We start from the raw sequence: 16,936 nt of genomic DNA, 5'->3' as shown, positions 1-16,936 counted from the left end.
TTTCTTGGAGGGGGGGTACCTTTGGAGATAATGGCTCATTGACTGTGCTGCAGGAGAACGATTGTATCTAACAGTCTCAGGATTTGAGGAATAGTAGAAGGAGGAGACAGGGGCCAGTTAAATTTGTGCAATATCCATGGCTAATTTTGCAGGCCAATTTTAAGTAGGTGTTTATGGCCCTGATGATAATGGAGAAGTGTTTGCAAGCTTCCCTTGTCACTTTAGATGTGAAATCTATCACTAGGAAAATGTACCTTTTCAAAGGAAAAAAGTCTGCGTTGTCTACTTATTTCATATCCACATGGTCTTTAATAGTTAAACGTCAACACAGGAAATTGCATTTCTCAGTTTGCAGGAGGATTTATTATAATTAATTTTTCTTTTCTCTTCAAAACGCTTTGTGTATCCTGTTTATTTGGCTTAAGAGCTTAGAGCATTATACCACTGATAGATTCGAAATCTAAATCATTGCAAGCTGCTTACATCTCAAGTACTCCATTTTTTAATAGTTCTCTCTGAAATTTCTGAACAGCACCTAACAAGTCTAACAACAATAAGCCATTCTTTCCTCTCTTTAGATTATCCATCCTATGGAATATCTGTGCATAAAACTTCAGCTTTAGACTTTGTCTAAACCTCTTAAAAATCAGTTTAAAATTATTGTGGGTCCCAATGTCCAATGCAGTGCTACAAATAAAATTCATTTTGACTCTTTAGCTCCATAATGTTGGGGAACAATTTCAGCACAGAATTGGACACCATGAGAGATGAATTTTGAATAACACATAATGTAACATTAACACAATATGATCTGTGTTAAATAGACCTTGGCTATCACAAGAGTGAAAGACAAATCAGATAATCACAAGGGGATATGTTTTTTGCAAGATTTTGTGGTTTTCCATTCAAAACCAAAAATGAAGAATAAATTTCAAGTTACTTACTCATGGATTCTGTCAACTTGGCCATCGTTGAAATTTCCTCTTTGTGCTTTTCCTGGAGGTGAGAAGAAAAGATAATTATGTATAAAGCACATCTTAAATATGAGTCAACACAATGGGTCTGTAACAACAACTCTCTCTTTCTCTCTCTCTCCCTTTCTCTTATGTTAGAATTTGGTCACCAATGATGAAATGAATTTTAAAATCTCACATTATTGCTATATGATCAGTCAGTCACTGAAAAGAGATTTTTAGAATCCTAAAAAACTTGTCAGTGCTCTTGGAAATGAGCGTCTGTCACATTGATCTTGGATATATATAATTGGCGACACACGACCAGTTTTCAAAACCTCCTTGACATTGGAATTTTGACATCCATGTGCCAGTCTTTTGCTCTCTATTTTCTCCTGTTGAAGCTTTTTTGGTATTTTTGGAGCTAGTATTTTTGTAGTCATTTGGTCTCATTTTTTCCTAAAAGCTAAATAGATTTTGTACATTTTTCTTTGTCTTACTTTTTTGAATTCCTGGAGTTTTTTGAAAGTCATCACTTTTGATGGGTTTATGACCTTATCTATTTTGGGCTGAAAACATTTTGTTTCAACTGGGATGTAGGCTATAACCCACTGAGTCTGAGAGCGAGAATGATACATACATAAATTGAATCTGTCCTAATTAGAAGATTACTTCAGAGCTATTAAGAATAATGGTCATCTCTTCTGAAAGTTCTCTTCAATTTCTTTAATTTCCTTAGGCTCCTAACATGTGTAGTAACTGAAACATTGGCTGCTATTATTTTACTTTTTTTTACAGCCTTATTTTTTTTCTGATGATGAAACTAACACATGCTCATTATTTAAAAACTCAGAAAATATTGAAAAATTATAAATCAGAAACTATAGTTCTCTCATGATGCCACCCCACAGAGAAAACCACTGTAATATTTTGGTGAAAATCTTTCTATTACCATTTCTATACCTGTAAATATACACAGATATGGAAATATAATCCCCTTTTTATAAATATAAATATCTATACTATACATACGATGTTGTAAGCTACTCTCACTTAACTCCGTATCATACATCTTTTATGTCAATAAAGGTAGAATACATCATCACTTTTTAGTGACTGCATAGCATTCATCATGAATTGCACCATAATTTCCTCAACCAGATTCCACTGAATTTGCTTCAGATTGTCACTATTTTATAAAACGCTGTCATGAGCATCCTTGAACTCACATATTTGTGCCCTTTTCCTATCAACACTGAGGATAAATATTAGAGTTAGGTATGATTTGGTTAAAAAGTATGACTATTAAGAATTTTGACATGTATTGCTCAATTGTCCCCCACAAACTTTGGCTCTGACAGTGTTCAAAAACATTTGTTCCTGTATATTCTTGCCAACTTGCCAGTGGCTTTAGCACTCCTCCCCAATCTTTGCCAAACTGATAAGCAAAAAGTGGTATCTTGTGTTTTTATACTGTCATTTTTCTTTCTCCGACCTTCTGTTTATGAACGACAGTAGCATGCTTTCACATGGAGTAGGTACGTCATTGACTCTGTCGTGTAGCTGTCCTCTAGCTCCTGTGCCATCAACACACTGGTTCTTAGAAGCCAAAGGTGGCATTTATTTTCCCCCATGGCCACAGTTTAGTGTTGAGTTCTTCACTGTTGCTTGGCTAGCACTAGAGTCAACATGTCATGGCTTGGGTGTTGAAGTACAATTAGCATCATTATTCATTCTTCTAGAGCCACCATTCCCAAACTAAAAGGGTCTGTGTTGAGTGTCAATAAACACCTTTGCACATCACAAGTACACTTGACTTGCACAAGCCCTGCAATAACGCAGTGAAACCAGGGCACTGCCTCTTACTTAAACTAATAATTGCCCTTGAGAACAGAAGGAGCTAAGAAACCATAATCTACCATCCTACTGTGGTGGCATTAACCTATGATATTTAGCCTGCCGTGTGGTTTATTTCAAGATGTAAAGAAATAGCACAGCTACTGGAGAGGCTAAGAGTGTTGGGTGGCAGAGACAAGACTGGCAGAGAGGAACATCTCACAGCCACGCGGGTTCACAGGTGCGGCACAGAGGCTGCTTCAAAGACGAGTCTAACCTAGTGGTTGATGGCAATTCATGCATAGATGCAACTCCATGGTGAGAACTCAGTGAAATTCATCCTTGGCCTGTAGGAAACTTGTTCTGTCTCTGCTTGCTCTGTCCTTGACTCTCCACTTCACCTCTTAGCCTAGTTCTGCTGCTGGTTTGGCCTCTCTAGTTACACCATCTCTCCTTGTATCCTGGTCTATGGTTTGCTTTCCCTTTGTTCCCTGTGCTCCATCAAGTCTTACTCTGGATCACTCACCTCTTCAGCTTGGCCCTCTTCTAATAGCCCCAGTGGTGAGAGTCCCCAAACCACAGGCACCCAGATTCCAGGCATTATATCCTTACAAAGCCCTGTCAAGTTTGTCTGTCTTCTTGTGTGTGTGTCACTGTGTTATCTCTTATGACCCGGGGGCCCCACCACCTTTTGTACTCCAGTCTTGTGGTGGGTGCTCCTTACAGCTATTTTTATCCAGATGTGTTGGATATCCTGGAGAAATCAAATACTGCCTGTGTCAGCATTTTCTTCTTCCCTGTGCCAGATGGAAACTTCTGACATTGAGAGGGGAGGGGCACTTAAAAGTCCTAAATTTAGCTCTCCCAGTTTGACTCATCTATGGCATAACTTATGGTGGAAATCATGACATATGTTTCTGTGTAAGTGGTTTAGTCATTCGAGGAGATGCCTTTAAACTCCTTATGTCCTTCCCTCATTATCGGAAAGTTGAGGTTTGCAATTACATGACATGTATACTCGATAAAGGATTTACATTTCATTCAAGCAAATTCTCCTCCTTTTTCTAAAGCCAAGAGCTTCCTCCAAAGTAAAATTCCTGGTTATCGGATTTACAATACTGGAAGAGATTTGGAATGATAGCATGTTAAACCTGGACGAGAATCTTTTAAGGAATGTCAAGTCCAAATCCACAGTGATGCACTTGATGAACCTGAAGCCCATGCCAAGAAAGGAATTTCCACCAAGCTGGTCTCTTCTCCGTGTCAACCTCTACTCCCCGAGAACCTCAAGGTCTACCATATAGGGATATATTGTGACAAGAGTCCTTATTCCTTATACAACAATACTGGTGCTGTGTTGGAGTTTCTCAGATTTGCCTTCTCTGTGTTCTTCTTGGAGCAGTCTCATTCACAACAATGGCTCCAATATCCACAAATGGCTGATGGCTTCCAAATTTGTACATCCAGCTCTGACCTCTACATTGAACTCATGTCGTCAACTGGACAGCACCACACAGATGTCTAGTGCATGTTTCAAAGCAACGTGTTCAAGGTTACTCTATTCCCACACACTTTCCACCAGCCAACCCTCAGCCCCTCACACCTGGGCGATTTCTTCCATTCTCTGTCTTTGGTTTATGGGATCACCACCCACATTATACCTAAGCCAGAAATCTGGGAATTCCCCACCTCCTTCTTCCTCACTCCTGATATTTCACTTAGCTTAAATTTGACCTCCCTTCGCTGCCGTCGCTTAAAGGGAATGTTGATATTGCTTCCCTGTGTCTCCAGCCTTACCTGCAACACTGAAGATTTATCTTGAAACAATCCTGGGGGATCTATCTAAAATGCAGGCTTGACCCAGGCACCCCTGCTTGAAATATGTCAGTTCTTCTCTAGCAAGTAAGCATGCAATCCTTGTCTTTTAACCAGCAGGCTGTCTGGATGGTTCTGTCTTTACCTGTCACACCCTAGTTGTAGGTACCTTCCTGCCTTGGCAATCACCCAATTTCCATTTCCTCCTTGTGCTCCCAAATTTATCCCTAAGAATTTCCCTGGGTACCAGTCAATCTCTGCAGTTTTCCCCTACTCTTCCTGACCATCTTTTCTGAGTTTTGTTTCTAAGCATGCTCATACTTGATCATGTATCACTGCATAATTTATTATTTGTGTAAGGGATTCTGAGACCTTTGGAAAAGTCAAGTCCACCTCCCAGTAGTCTCTTGCAGAGGCTCCCATTGGCACAACCATCATGGTGGGAGGAAGTGTATGGTAGACCAGAAGTCTCTGCCACGGAAACACCCTAGGATCCTGAGTAAGGCATTTTACATTTTGGCCACAGTTTTCTGGTCTGTTCATTTCAGACATGGTTTGCTGTTTGCTGAGGTGCCCCTAGAAGTAGTCAGCTATGTGAAGAGGGCACCTGTACGCGCTTAGCTGGGGAGAGAGTGTGAGTATTGGTGATATTTTAAGATGAAAAAGACAGATATGTTTGCTTTGAGTCCTTAAGAAATATCTTTGCTCTGGGAGCCAAAGGCTTTGACAGTTGACATAATCAACTGGTTTACTCATGGTAAAATTAGAACAATACAGAAATCTCATTGTCTTGGAGAAAAGAGCCTATTTGGTCTGAAAATTTATTGTTCTTATTTACTGTGTCTGTGCTGCTTGGATGTTCTTATTATTTTGAGAATGTGAGTGAGTGAGAAGTGTAGAGGTTGGGGACTTTAAAAGGTTTTCGTGTTGGTTTTACTTCCTATCCACTTACTATATTAACCTCTGGAAGCTTCAGTTTGCTTATCTGTAAAGTGGGGATAAGTAGTATCTATCTGTGATTCTTCAGTCACAGGCCCATTGTAAAGAGCAAATGAGAAAATGTGTATTAATGCACCCAAGTGTTATATCCGTGTGTGTGTGTGTGTGTATGTGTGATCATTATTCCCTTTGGCTACCATGTGGGGGTCAAGGGTTATAGTCTGTTCTTGCTATTAGAGGACAAATACTGACCTCTGGCATTTGTACCAAATATAACAGAGCAATTTTCCCTGAAACTAATAAGACCCAAGGCTGCCTACTTTCCAGGAGACCACTCATCATAAGTGTCAACAGCTGGTGGCCATGCACCCCACACCCCTATTTCCAACACCCTCTACCAGAACACAAGGTTCCAGAACCTTGGCACACTTCTTGAAAGAGTTGGGTTCTTTTGCTCTAAGAGGAATTCCACTTACAATTGTGTTGTCATACATTTAATGGAATAACAGAAACATTTAGAGTTTGGGGGAATCATGATGACATGTTTGAGCAAACTATGTCCACAGATGCTGAAAAAAATCCCGATTGTCTTGTTAAAATCATACCAAACTCCTTGGGGAGAGTATTGACCCTCAGGGCCAGTGGGTATTTAATTTTCTTATTGTATGACTGTGTTCCCTCTACCATACCTGGGAATATAAATAAAAGCTCAGCAGTTTGCTTGGGATGTGTGTTGTGTGTGTGGAGATTTATACCCATACTTCTGTTTCAATTAGGGTGAATGTGGCTTTCTACTGGAACCATGCCAGATACATACTCCTCTCTGTCTGAAATGACAGACGGGTTTTTAATGAGGGCAATTATAACAGAGTTTGGCTGTAGCTCAAAGCTACGACTAAGACACTGTGTGTGTATTGGGTGGGGGGGTTGATTCATGAATGCCACGGGTTTTAGAGAGGGTGGAGGAGGGGATTTTCTGCTGCACGGGGCTCCCTTGCACACAGAGGGCAGCAGTTGGTGCAGCTGGGTGAGGTCTGTGTGTTGAGCAGTGTGACTGCATTACCCTCTGGAACCCAGAAGTAGGCTTTTAAGGATGAGGGGGAAACTCGTCATAGTTGATATATTTCAAACCAGTCATATTTGCATTTTGGATATTTTTATCTCTCTAAAAATGTGTGCTTATATTCATCAGAAAACTGTGATTTTTTTTTAAGTTACAACCACTTAAAGGAACATTTATATAAAGTGGGAAATGATAATGGTATTTTATGAGTTTGTATCCTCATTGGACCTCACCTCCAGGTTAAAACAGGGGCCACAAATCTCCCACCTTATTCTTAGATTTCTCAATAAATGTGCCAGCTGTGGTCTCCATCCACAGCTTCCCTCTTCCACTTTCCTGACATGATGCCATAGCAGGTCACCGGAGGACTGATTTAAAAGGAAAATGCCTCCATCCTCAGGTAGCCAATCAAGTTAAGTGTTCTTATAATGTGGTACCACATATTGCCTTGAGTTGCTACAGAAAAATATCGGTCAGAAGATTTAAGAACCACTAATTAGCTTTTTGCCTAATAAAAAACTCATGGAAATGAGTAGTCAGCATGCAGCTATGGTTTGGCACAATAAAATAGTAATCCCTCACATTTTTTTCACACTTACTACACCCTGGCACTATGTTAAGTGCATTGCTAGACTATCTCATTTAATTTCCACCATGACCCTATGAAATAAATGCTATTACCCCCCACTTTGGGGATGGAGAAATTGAGGCACAGAGAGGTTCATTAAACTGCCCTGGGTCACAGAGCTGGGAAGGAGTGGAGTTGAATGTCAAACACAGAAGTTCTAACTCATGGAACCAGAGTTAGAGGAAGAGCTTCGCTGTGTCAAGAAGGGTTGAAGAGGGAATTCCCTGGCAGTCCAGTGGTTTGGACGTTGCCCTTTCACTGCCAAGGGCCTGAGTTCAACCCCTGGTCGGGAAACTAAGATCCTGCAAGCCTCACAGAGTGGCCAAAAAAAAAAAGGGGGGGTGGGGTCTAAGAGTGATGGGGGGAGGGGAGACATGAGGCAGAATATTCCAGGTGGAGAAACAGAGGTGGGGAAACTTGGTACCTGAGGAGGAGCAGATCGCAGGTAGACTGAGGCCAAGTGCAAGAAGAGTAGCAGAGGGCCAGCTTAGAAGATGAAGGTGTAAACTGTGGAGGACCAAGGGGGGCAGGCTGAGTCGCTCAGGAGGGAGACGGGGGCTGGAGTTGGGGTGATGTGTGAAGCTGCGGGAGGAGGAGGCTGGTGCCAAGGCCTGAACCTTGGGGAAACCCAGAGAGCTCCCTCTTAGAAGCCAAGGGACAAGTGGGCTTGAAGAATTAAGAACATGTCCATTAGAGTGTGGTACAATTTTACATGGGACAGTTAGTTTTTATCCTTGATTTACTCAGTGAAAGGCTCCTAGGGTGATCTAAAGATGGATAGGATTTGGGGTAAAAAAAATTTGTAGGGGCGTGTTTGACGGAGGAGGTGAAATTCTTACTGGGCAGGCCACGCAGGAGGCTTTTGGTGATACGGCCTCCTCTGCGCAAGGTGAGAGCCCTTGTCTCCGCTAGACACCCTTTCTAAGGTCCCTTGCATACAGGTCACCCTGCGGGGTTCCCTAGGATGCACCACTGCAGCCATGTTGACCAGACTAGGGAGGGTTCTACTGCGTGGAGGCATTAGGATGTCTTACAAAAATAAATTAAATGAATTCAAGGTTGTGCTTGTACTCATATCATCTCAATTCCCCTGTGCCCTTAGTCTTAGGTGGGAGGAGAGGATTTGGGACATCACCCTGGGTTCTTTCTTGGAAGTATGCTGAGCACATGAACTTCTGTCAAGAGGGACAGTTGTGGGGCTAAGGGTTAGAAACTGCTGGATCACATGGCTGCAGAATTTCTCCAAACCTCTGCGTGTGTCCTCCCCTGCTCGAAACCCCATGGGCTACACTCTAGACTTCCTGCATCGACAACCCAGCAATGTTTCGTAAATGCCCAGTGTGACAGGTTTCTTGGAATATTGATGAGTGACTCATTCCTCCTTTCCTAGAGCTCCTGGAAATATCATAAAATATAAGACAAGCATTATCACCCATGTCATATCAAGAAGTTTCCTTTAAAGAGAATACTGAGCCGGCCTGCAGAGAGGCACCGAGGACACCTGGGCAGCTGAAACACACAGACACTGTTCTCGCTGCCGCCAACTCAGGTAGGCACTCCTGTCCCAGGATGCACCTGTGCTAGGTTCACTCCAGCTTCCCAGGACTCAACTGCTAAGTACTGAATCTTGGAAGCAGCCTGGAATTCTCTCTCGGTCTCATTTCACTCAATCTATTGCCTCCCTCTGGGCCAGCATCTCTCTGAGGCTCTTGTCACCTCCAGAGCTATCTTCCAGGAATCCTAGCCCTTACAGTGGCCGATGCCTCTCCCATTCACTTTCATCAGAGGCGTCAGCTTTGCTAAACCGTCTCTGTTCACAAGCGGAAAGGGAGAAGATTCCATAATTATTTCCTTTCTTTTCCTTTCAGCCACCATACAAGTTCTGAGCCCAGTGAGTCCTCTAACCACTGCTCTGCACTCCCAACTCTGCCCCATTTCGTGGTAAGTCAGGACACTTCCCTTGGAGACCTGGCTTCCACTTACCTCTCCAGGCCCAATTCCCATCATCCTTGCTTCTAAACTATGTTCCAGCCAAATGAGCCCCTTTCGGCACCAGAACGCATTGCATTGCTCTATCCCTCCTCCCACCTTCTTCGCCTGCACACTTAACTCCTACTTGTCTTCGAGGATCAGTTCAGATTTGACCTCTTGTTTGACATTGTCCCCAGCTACCCCTTTTCTAGTGACTGTTCTCTCTGTACCCCACCACCTGCACATACTCCTGTCATAGGACTTCTCCTTCTCGGAGCCATGACTTCCAGAGGCAACAACGATGACAACTTCAGGAACAACTGGAAAACTAAAAGGAATTCATCCCTCGGTTTCCAAAGAAGAGAAAGCAAAATCCCCAAACAAAACTAAAGAATGAATAGAATGGAACAGGATAGAAAGCCCAGAGATAAACCCACGCACAGATGGTCATCTTATCTTTGATAAAGGAGGCAAGAATATACAGTGGAGAAAAGATAGCCTCCTCAATAAGTGGTGCTGGGAAAACTGGACAGCTACATGTAAAAGAATGAAATTAGAACACTCCCTAACACCATACACAAAAATAAACTCCAAATGGATTAAAGACCTAAATGTAAGGCCAGACACCATCAAACTCTTAGAGGAAAACATAGGCAGAGCACTCTATGACATAAGTCACAGCAAGATCCTTTTTGACCCACCTCCTAGAGAAATGCAAATAAAAACAAAAATAAACAAATGGGACCTAATGAAACTTAAAATCTTTTGCACAGCAAAGGAAACCATAAACAAGATGAAAAGACAACCCTCAGAATGGAAGAAAATATTTGCAAGTGAAGCAACTGACAAAGGATTAATCTCCAAAATTTACAAGCAGCTCATGCAGCTCAATATTAAAAAAACAAACAACCCAATCCAAAAATGGGCAGAAGACCTAAATAGACATTTCTCCAAAGAAGATATACAGATTGCCAACAGACACATGAAAGAATGCTCAACATCATTAATCATTAGAGAAATGCAAATCAAAACTACAATGAGATATCATCTCACACCTGTCAGAATGGCCATCATCAAAAAATCTACAAACAATAAATGCTGAAGAGGGTGTGGAGAAAAGGGAACCCTCTTGCACTGTTGGTGGGAATGTAAATTGATACAGCCACTATGGAGAACAGTATGGAAGTTCCTTAAAAAACTAAAAATAGAACTACCATACAACCCAGCAATTCCACTACTGGGCATATACCCTGAGAAAACCATAATTCAAAAAGAGTCATGTACCAAAATGTTCATTGCAGTTCTATTTACAATAGCCAGGACATGGAAGCAACCAAAGTGTCCATCAACAGATGAATAGATAAAGAAGATGTGGCACATATATACAATGGAATATTACTCAGCCATAAAAAGGAACAAAACTGAGTTATTTGTAGTGAGGTGGATGGACCTAGAGTGTCATACAGAGTGAAGTAAGTCAGAAAGAGAAAAACAAATACTGTATGCTAACACATATATATGGAATCTAAAAAAAAAAAAAAAAAGGTCATGAAGAACCTAGGGGCAAGATGGGAATAAAGATGCATACCTACTAGAGAATGGACTTGAGGATACGGGGAGGGGGAAGGGTAAGCTGGGACAAAGTGAGAGAGTGGCATGGACATATATACACTACCAAACGTAAAATAGATAGCTAGTGGGAAGCAGCCGCATAGCACAGGGAGATCAGCTCGGTGCTTTGTGACCACCTAGAGGGGTGGGATAGGGAGGGTGGGAGGGAGACGAAAGAGGGAAGAGATATGGGGATATATGTATATGTATAGCTGATTCACTTTGTTATAAAGCAGAAACTAACACACCATTGTAAAGCAATTATACTCCAATAAAGATGTTAAAAAAAATAAAATAAATTTCTGTTGTTTAAAAAAAAAAAAAAAAAAGAATGAATAGAATGAATAAGGTTTCCTTGAGCAGTTGTGAGTTTCCTGACATGGGATACTGAGTCATCACTTGTCCAGAAAGCTCCAGATGGATTTCTGCTCCAGGAAGTGGTGCAATAGAATGACCTGTAAGAGCCCTTCTAAAGTTGTTTCAAAGGGGGAAAAAATCCTTAATTTCTTTTGCTTTTGTTTGTATGGAGTTGTTTTTGTTATCTTATCAGAGGTGGGTGATGGGGGTGGTGGTGGAGGTGAAGTGGGAGAAATGACAGGAACAGACTGGAAAAACAACTGGTCACTGGTTACTCTGCCATATAAGGGATGTTTAGAAAAATTCACCTCACCCAGCAGGTTGAACCCTCTTTTAAAGACTTGCTCAAGTCCAATGGTGAGATACATATGGTCCGTAGAATGTCTTACGTTTGGCTAATGACTGAATGTTGTATTGGGGAGCCCTGTACAAAGGTACTGTGGCAGCTCTCCAGGCCCATTGCCCAGAGAAAACGATTTTTCTCCAGTTTCCAGTTTACCCAGATAAAACAGTTGCTCAGAGTTCACGACTTCCCTGCCTTTTAATTTCTACCTATGGTTTCCATTGGCAGGAATGAGATAGCTTCCTTCGCTAGGGCTGTGCTGTGTTGCCATGAGGCAATTTGCCATGTTCTCTCTCAAGAACTGGCTGGGTTGTAGCGAAGATCAAGGGATTCATTCATTCATTCATCCATCCATTCATGCATTCATTTATGCTCAGTTTTGTGAGGTACAATCACGAACAGCCTTTGGGAGGGCCATGATCAAGTGTTTTGAAAGGAGATTAATTCAATGGTGAAACTTAGGCCTAGGCTGCCCAATATTGGATAACCCATGTGGAAATTCCCCCGTGATATGGGGAGCCCAGTGGACCACAGTCACTGTTCCTTCCCAAGCCAGGCCACTCTTGGGCACTGCTGGTGTCCAGGGAAGTGGTGTGGATGCTTCTTTTCAAAAGAGACACCATCCCTGCTGGACTGGGTCTTAGGGGAGCCAAATGGGCAGCTGGGAGCCCCAGCTATTGGAGTCACCAGGAGTCAGCCTGTTGCTTACGCATGTGTGAGAAAGGATGCAGGGGACAAGGAGATGCGATACTTCAATCTCTCATCTGTGTCAATACGAAGATACTAAGTCGGAGGGATATTTTAAAAATGTTAGTTTGCAAAATGCAATTTCATAACCGAATGTGACATTTACAGGGCTGGAGAATGGAGGAACATTTACTGACAAAAATCATATCATTTTCTCGTGCTTCTTGCCCATTTTCAGCTTGGACTTCTGTTTGGGCAGAGGAGGGAAAGGAGAGATGGCGACCCCTTCATTAGGCACCTCAAGGCTGATTCTAGGCAGCACGCATCTCTGAGAAGAAAGGGGAGCAAGAAAACACCACTCCTTTATCCTTTGTCTTTTGTTCTTTGTCCTCCTTTCTTTTTTTCTCTCTACTTACAATTAATCATCCAAATTCGGCTTCTGGGAAAATGGCATACGTGTACTTTTCTCTATTCTTCCCACTAAGTACAACTAAAAAACCATGAACATTACAATCATACCTCAGAGATATAGTGGGTTAGGTTCCAGACCACCGCAATAAAGTAAATATCATAATAAAGTGAGTCGCACAATTGTTTTGGTTTCCCAGTGCATATGAAAGTTACGTTTACACGATAATCTGTTAAGTGTGCAATAACTCCAGGTCTAAAAAAATACACATACCTTAATTAAAAAAATACTTTATTGCTAAAAAATGCTAACCATCATCTGAGCCTTCAGTAAGTTGTAATCTTTTTGCTGGTGGAGGGTTTGAAATATTGTGAGAATTACCAAAATGTGACATAGAGACAGGAAGTGAGTAAATGCTGATGAAAAATATGGTGCCAATAGACTTGCTTGATGTAGGGTTGCCCCAAACCTTCAATTTGTAAAATATGCAGTGTTGGCTAAGTGCAATAAAGTGAAGCACAATAAAACGAGGTCTGCCTGTATATATATATCAATACATATAACAAACATAAAAAGTGGAGAGAGGATGGCAGAGTGACCAGGGACCTTGAGCCTGAAGAACAACATGGTGGTGAGTTCCCTGTGTTTTGATTTTGTGTTTTCCTTTTTGCTTCTTATGTCCTAGACCAGACACTATAGAAGCTGGCAACTTGGAAATGTCAATGGATACAGACAGAAAGGCCCCCCGCCAAAAGTCTGCCTTCTCTAGCCAAAGGACTAGGAAAGAGGTAGTCTAGAAAGACAGAAAACTTTTAGATAATAACAGCTCTACTCCAGCCAAAACGACATGGAAAAAAATTGTGACGTCACCCTGAGAGCAGAGGATGAGTGGGGAGCCTAGACTCCTACCCTTGCCAGGCTGTAGCAAGGCACCCCAAACCTCCTGCCAGGGGGGTATCAGAGAAGACAGAGTGAGGAGCCCAGATTTTCATTCTTTCTGAGGGGTAATAGTTTCCCCCTAGAGACCACATGGGGAGCCTGGACTTCTCCCCAGACTCAGCAGTAGTGAAGCAGCCCTCCCCATCCCCACTGAGGTAGCATTAGGAGAATCCTAGTACAGAGTCAGGACTTCCACTACTACTCATCAATAACAATGCCACTTCCACAAAGTGTAGTGGAGACCAGAGGGGAAGCATCAATGAGGTACCCCTCTTGTCCAGGGTGGTATCACTGGAGACTCATTGGGGAGCTTAAACTCTCATTCCCACCCAGTAGTAACAAGGATCCTCCCTCATCCTTATATCAGTGGAGACTGACATCATACTAGGTAGTAATTAGGTGGAACCCCACCACCACCAGAGTGGTGTCAGAGGAGAACTGCTGTAATATGGGATTTAAATAAGATCCAGAGTCTTACAATCCTTCTGATGCCTAGGTTTCAATTAAAAAATTCACTTGTCACAATAAGGAAGAGAAAGAGCTCAGACTGAATGAGAAAAGACAAACACCAACATTGACATGACACAGATTTCAGAATTATATGAGAATTTTAAAGCAGCCATCATACAAAGGATTCAACAAGCAATTACAAACATGATGAAACAAATTTTTAAAAAATCTTAGCAAAGAATGGTAAGCTTCAGTAAAAAATTTTAGCAAGTGTAGAGAAGAACCAAATGGAAATACTAGAACTAAAAATTACAGTTCCTGCAAAAAATGCTCAGTGAGTGGGCTCAGCAGTAGAGTGAAGGGGACAGAGGAAAGAAGCAGTGAACTTGAAGACAGAATAATATAAATTATTCAGTCAGAACAATAGAGAGAAAATAGACTGAAAAAGGAATGAGCAGAGGCTTGGGAACATGTGGGGCTATAATAAAGATCTAAGATTTATGCTGCAGAGTACCAGAAGAAGAGCAGAAAGAGGCTGGGACTAAAAGAGTATTCAAATCTTCCCAAGTTAAAAAAATAACCTACAAATTCAAGAAGCTTAGTAAATCCAATACAGGATAAACCCAAATAAACCCACACAAAGACACATCATAATCAAACTTCTGAAAACTAGAGAAAATCTTTTTTTTTTTAAACATCTTTATTGGAGAATAATTGCTTTACAATGGTGTGTTAGTTTCTGCTGTATAACAAAGTGAATCAGCTATACATATACATATAACCCCATATCTCTTCCCTCTTGCATCTCCCTCCCTCCCATCCTCCCTATCCCACCCCTATAGGTGGTCACAAAGCACTGAGCTGATCTCCCTGTGCTATGCGACTGCTTCCCACTAGCTATCTATTTTACATTTGGTAGTGTATATATGTCCATGCCACTCTCTCAATCTTGAGAGAATCCAGAGAAACAACACATTACTTACAAGGGAAAAAGAATTCAAATGACAGTGGATTTCTCATCAGAAACTATGGAGGCCAGAAGGCAGTAGCACAATGTTTTTTAGTTACTGAAAACAAAGAATCATCAGCCCAGAATTCTATACCAGCAAAAACATCCTTCATGAATTAAGAGGAAATCAAGCCATTCTTAGATAAAGTAAAACAAAGAGAAGTTGTCAAAAGCAGACTCACTCTAAAAGAATGGTGAAGGAAGTTATCTAAACAAAGAGAAAATGATAAAAGAAGGATTTCTGGAACACCATAAACTGAGAAAAGACATAGAAAAAGCAAATATAGAGGTAAACACAGTAGACTTTGTTTCCCGTAATGGTATAAATAGGTTGAAAGTAAAAAAGATGGAAAAAGATATAACACACAAACATTAATGAAAAGGAAGCTGGTATGGCCTTATTAGCATATAGAATAGGCTTCAGAGCACAGAAAATACCAGGGATGAAGAAAAACATTACATAGTGACAAAGGGTCAACCAACCAAGAACATGTAGCAATCTTAAATGAATATACATCAAACAACAGAGATGTAAAATATGTAAAGCAAAAACTGATAGAACTGAAAGGATGAATATGCAAACCCACAAGTATCATTGAAAACTTCAACTATTAACAATTGTTAGAACAACTAGAGAGAAAATCAGCAGAAATATAGAGGAACTCAGCAACACCACTGACCAGTAGGATCTAATCGACATTCATAGTGTACTCTACCCAACAGCAGCAGAATGTACATTCTTTTAACGTGCCCACAGAATGTATACCAAGATGCAACATATCTTGGGCCATAAAGCAAACCTTAACAAACTTAAAAGAATTGAAATCACATGGACTATGTTCTCTGACCAAAAGGGAATTAAACTAAAAAAAATTTTTTTTTCTCTGTTTTTGTCTTTTCTATGTATTTTTTCTTTTCTTCTCTTCGTGCCACCCGCTTCTTCTTCTGACACTCAGGCCTGCCCTCATTCTAAGTGTTGCAGTGAGGATGCAGTTAGTGAAAAGATTTTGGAGTGGGATGTGGCTTTCCTGTTCTAGGGCTTTAAAGGAACTAGAGAAGTGGAATTTTCATTCTCGTAAGCCTCCCTATTGGAGAGGCTCTCCTTTTGGAGAATTAATATGACCTTCACCTTGCTTTGTTCTAACTATCCCTGGGACCTTTCTATACAAAACCAGAGGAGAGAAGAGGCTGGTTGAGATTCCTAGTCTGTGTCACTGAAAATGGGTTTGCATCATTTGTGCAGTTTAAGCCATTCTGAGACAAAAAAAATTAAGTGGAGCAGAAAAAATAGCTTTCTTTATGCCTTATGAGACCTAAAAATTCGACCGTAAATTTCCAATTCAAAAGGCAGAAGTCGAGAGTGACTGCGTCTGCTGGGGACCCTCCCTCCCTGTGGACCAGTCATTGCATAATTTTGTGCTGTGTTCACACGGGCCTCTCAGTGCTGCTGAGCTAGGAAACCCAGTCCTGCCCCCAAGTAGTGAATCTTTCTCTAAACCGTGTATTCCCAATAATGGGCTTCCCACTGACAATTCAGTGATCCCCAATTGTTTGATATGTATCCATAGGAAAAGAAAATGACTCCTGCCACCATTAGTTACAAGGTGGGCTGTTTGGCCCAGCACAGCCAAGAGCCTCAGTTTCTGACAGGCAGCAGATGTTCAGGCTCCCCATCCCAGAGGACAGCAGAAGGCAAGGGGGAGGGGTGGAGGTGGGATTCAGGGAGCTCAAGGCAAAACTTCTTTCCTAAGTCTGGAACCTCTGTGGGGCTGGGCATCGGGCAGATGGTGTTTGCTTTATCCATCAGTCAGGGAGTCACGGCCAGAAGCATGGGGAATGGGGGCGTCCAAACATCATTTTTGAAGCTCTTCAGGATCCCTGCATTTTAAAATCACTCAAGTTTGCTTTCTAAATATCACAGAGGCA

General features: G+C 41.6%; 1 protein-coding gene across 3 annotated transcripts in view; it reads right to left on the bottom strand.

Annotated features, from left to right (window-relative positions):
* KCNJ6 (potassium inwardly rectifying channel subfamily J member 6) overlaps nt 1–16,936 on the bottom strand; it is a 298,142-nt gene that overhangs the window by 221,870 nt on the left and 59,336 nt on the right. For 2 of the 3 annotated variants that reach the window (XM_082394589.1, XM_082394591.1), the window contains exon 2: nt 945–996. In XM_082394589.1, the coding sequence (XP_082250715.1) occupies nt 945–969 (25 nt within the window). In that variant the 5' untranslated portion in view covers nt 970–996. Of the gene's footprint in view, nt 1–944; nt 3,151–16,936 lie in introns of those variants that run through there. The other variant, XM_082394590.1, reaches the window with a different exon arrangement.

The sequence above is a fragment of the Balaenoptera borealis genome (assembly GCF_965194805.1).
Source record: "Balaenoptera borealis genome assembly, chromosome: 5".
In the NCBI taxonomy this organism is placed as follows: domain Eukaryota; kingdom Metazoa; phylum Chordata; class Mammalia; order Artiodactyla; family Balaenopteridae; genus Balaenoptera; species Balaenoptera borealis.
Note: the sequence above shows the minus strand (reverse complement) of the source record. Positions and strands in the feature narration are given on the sequence as shown.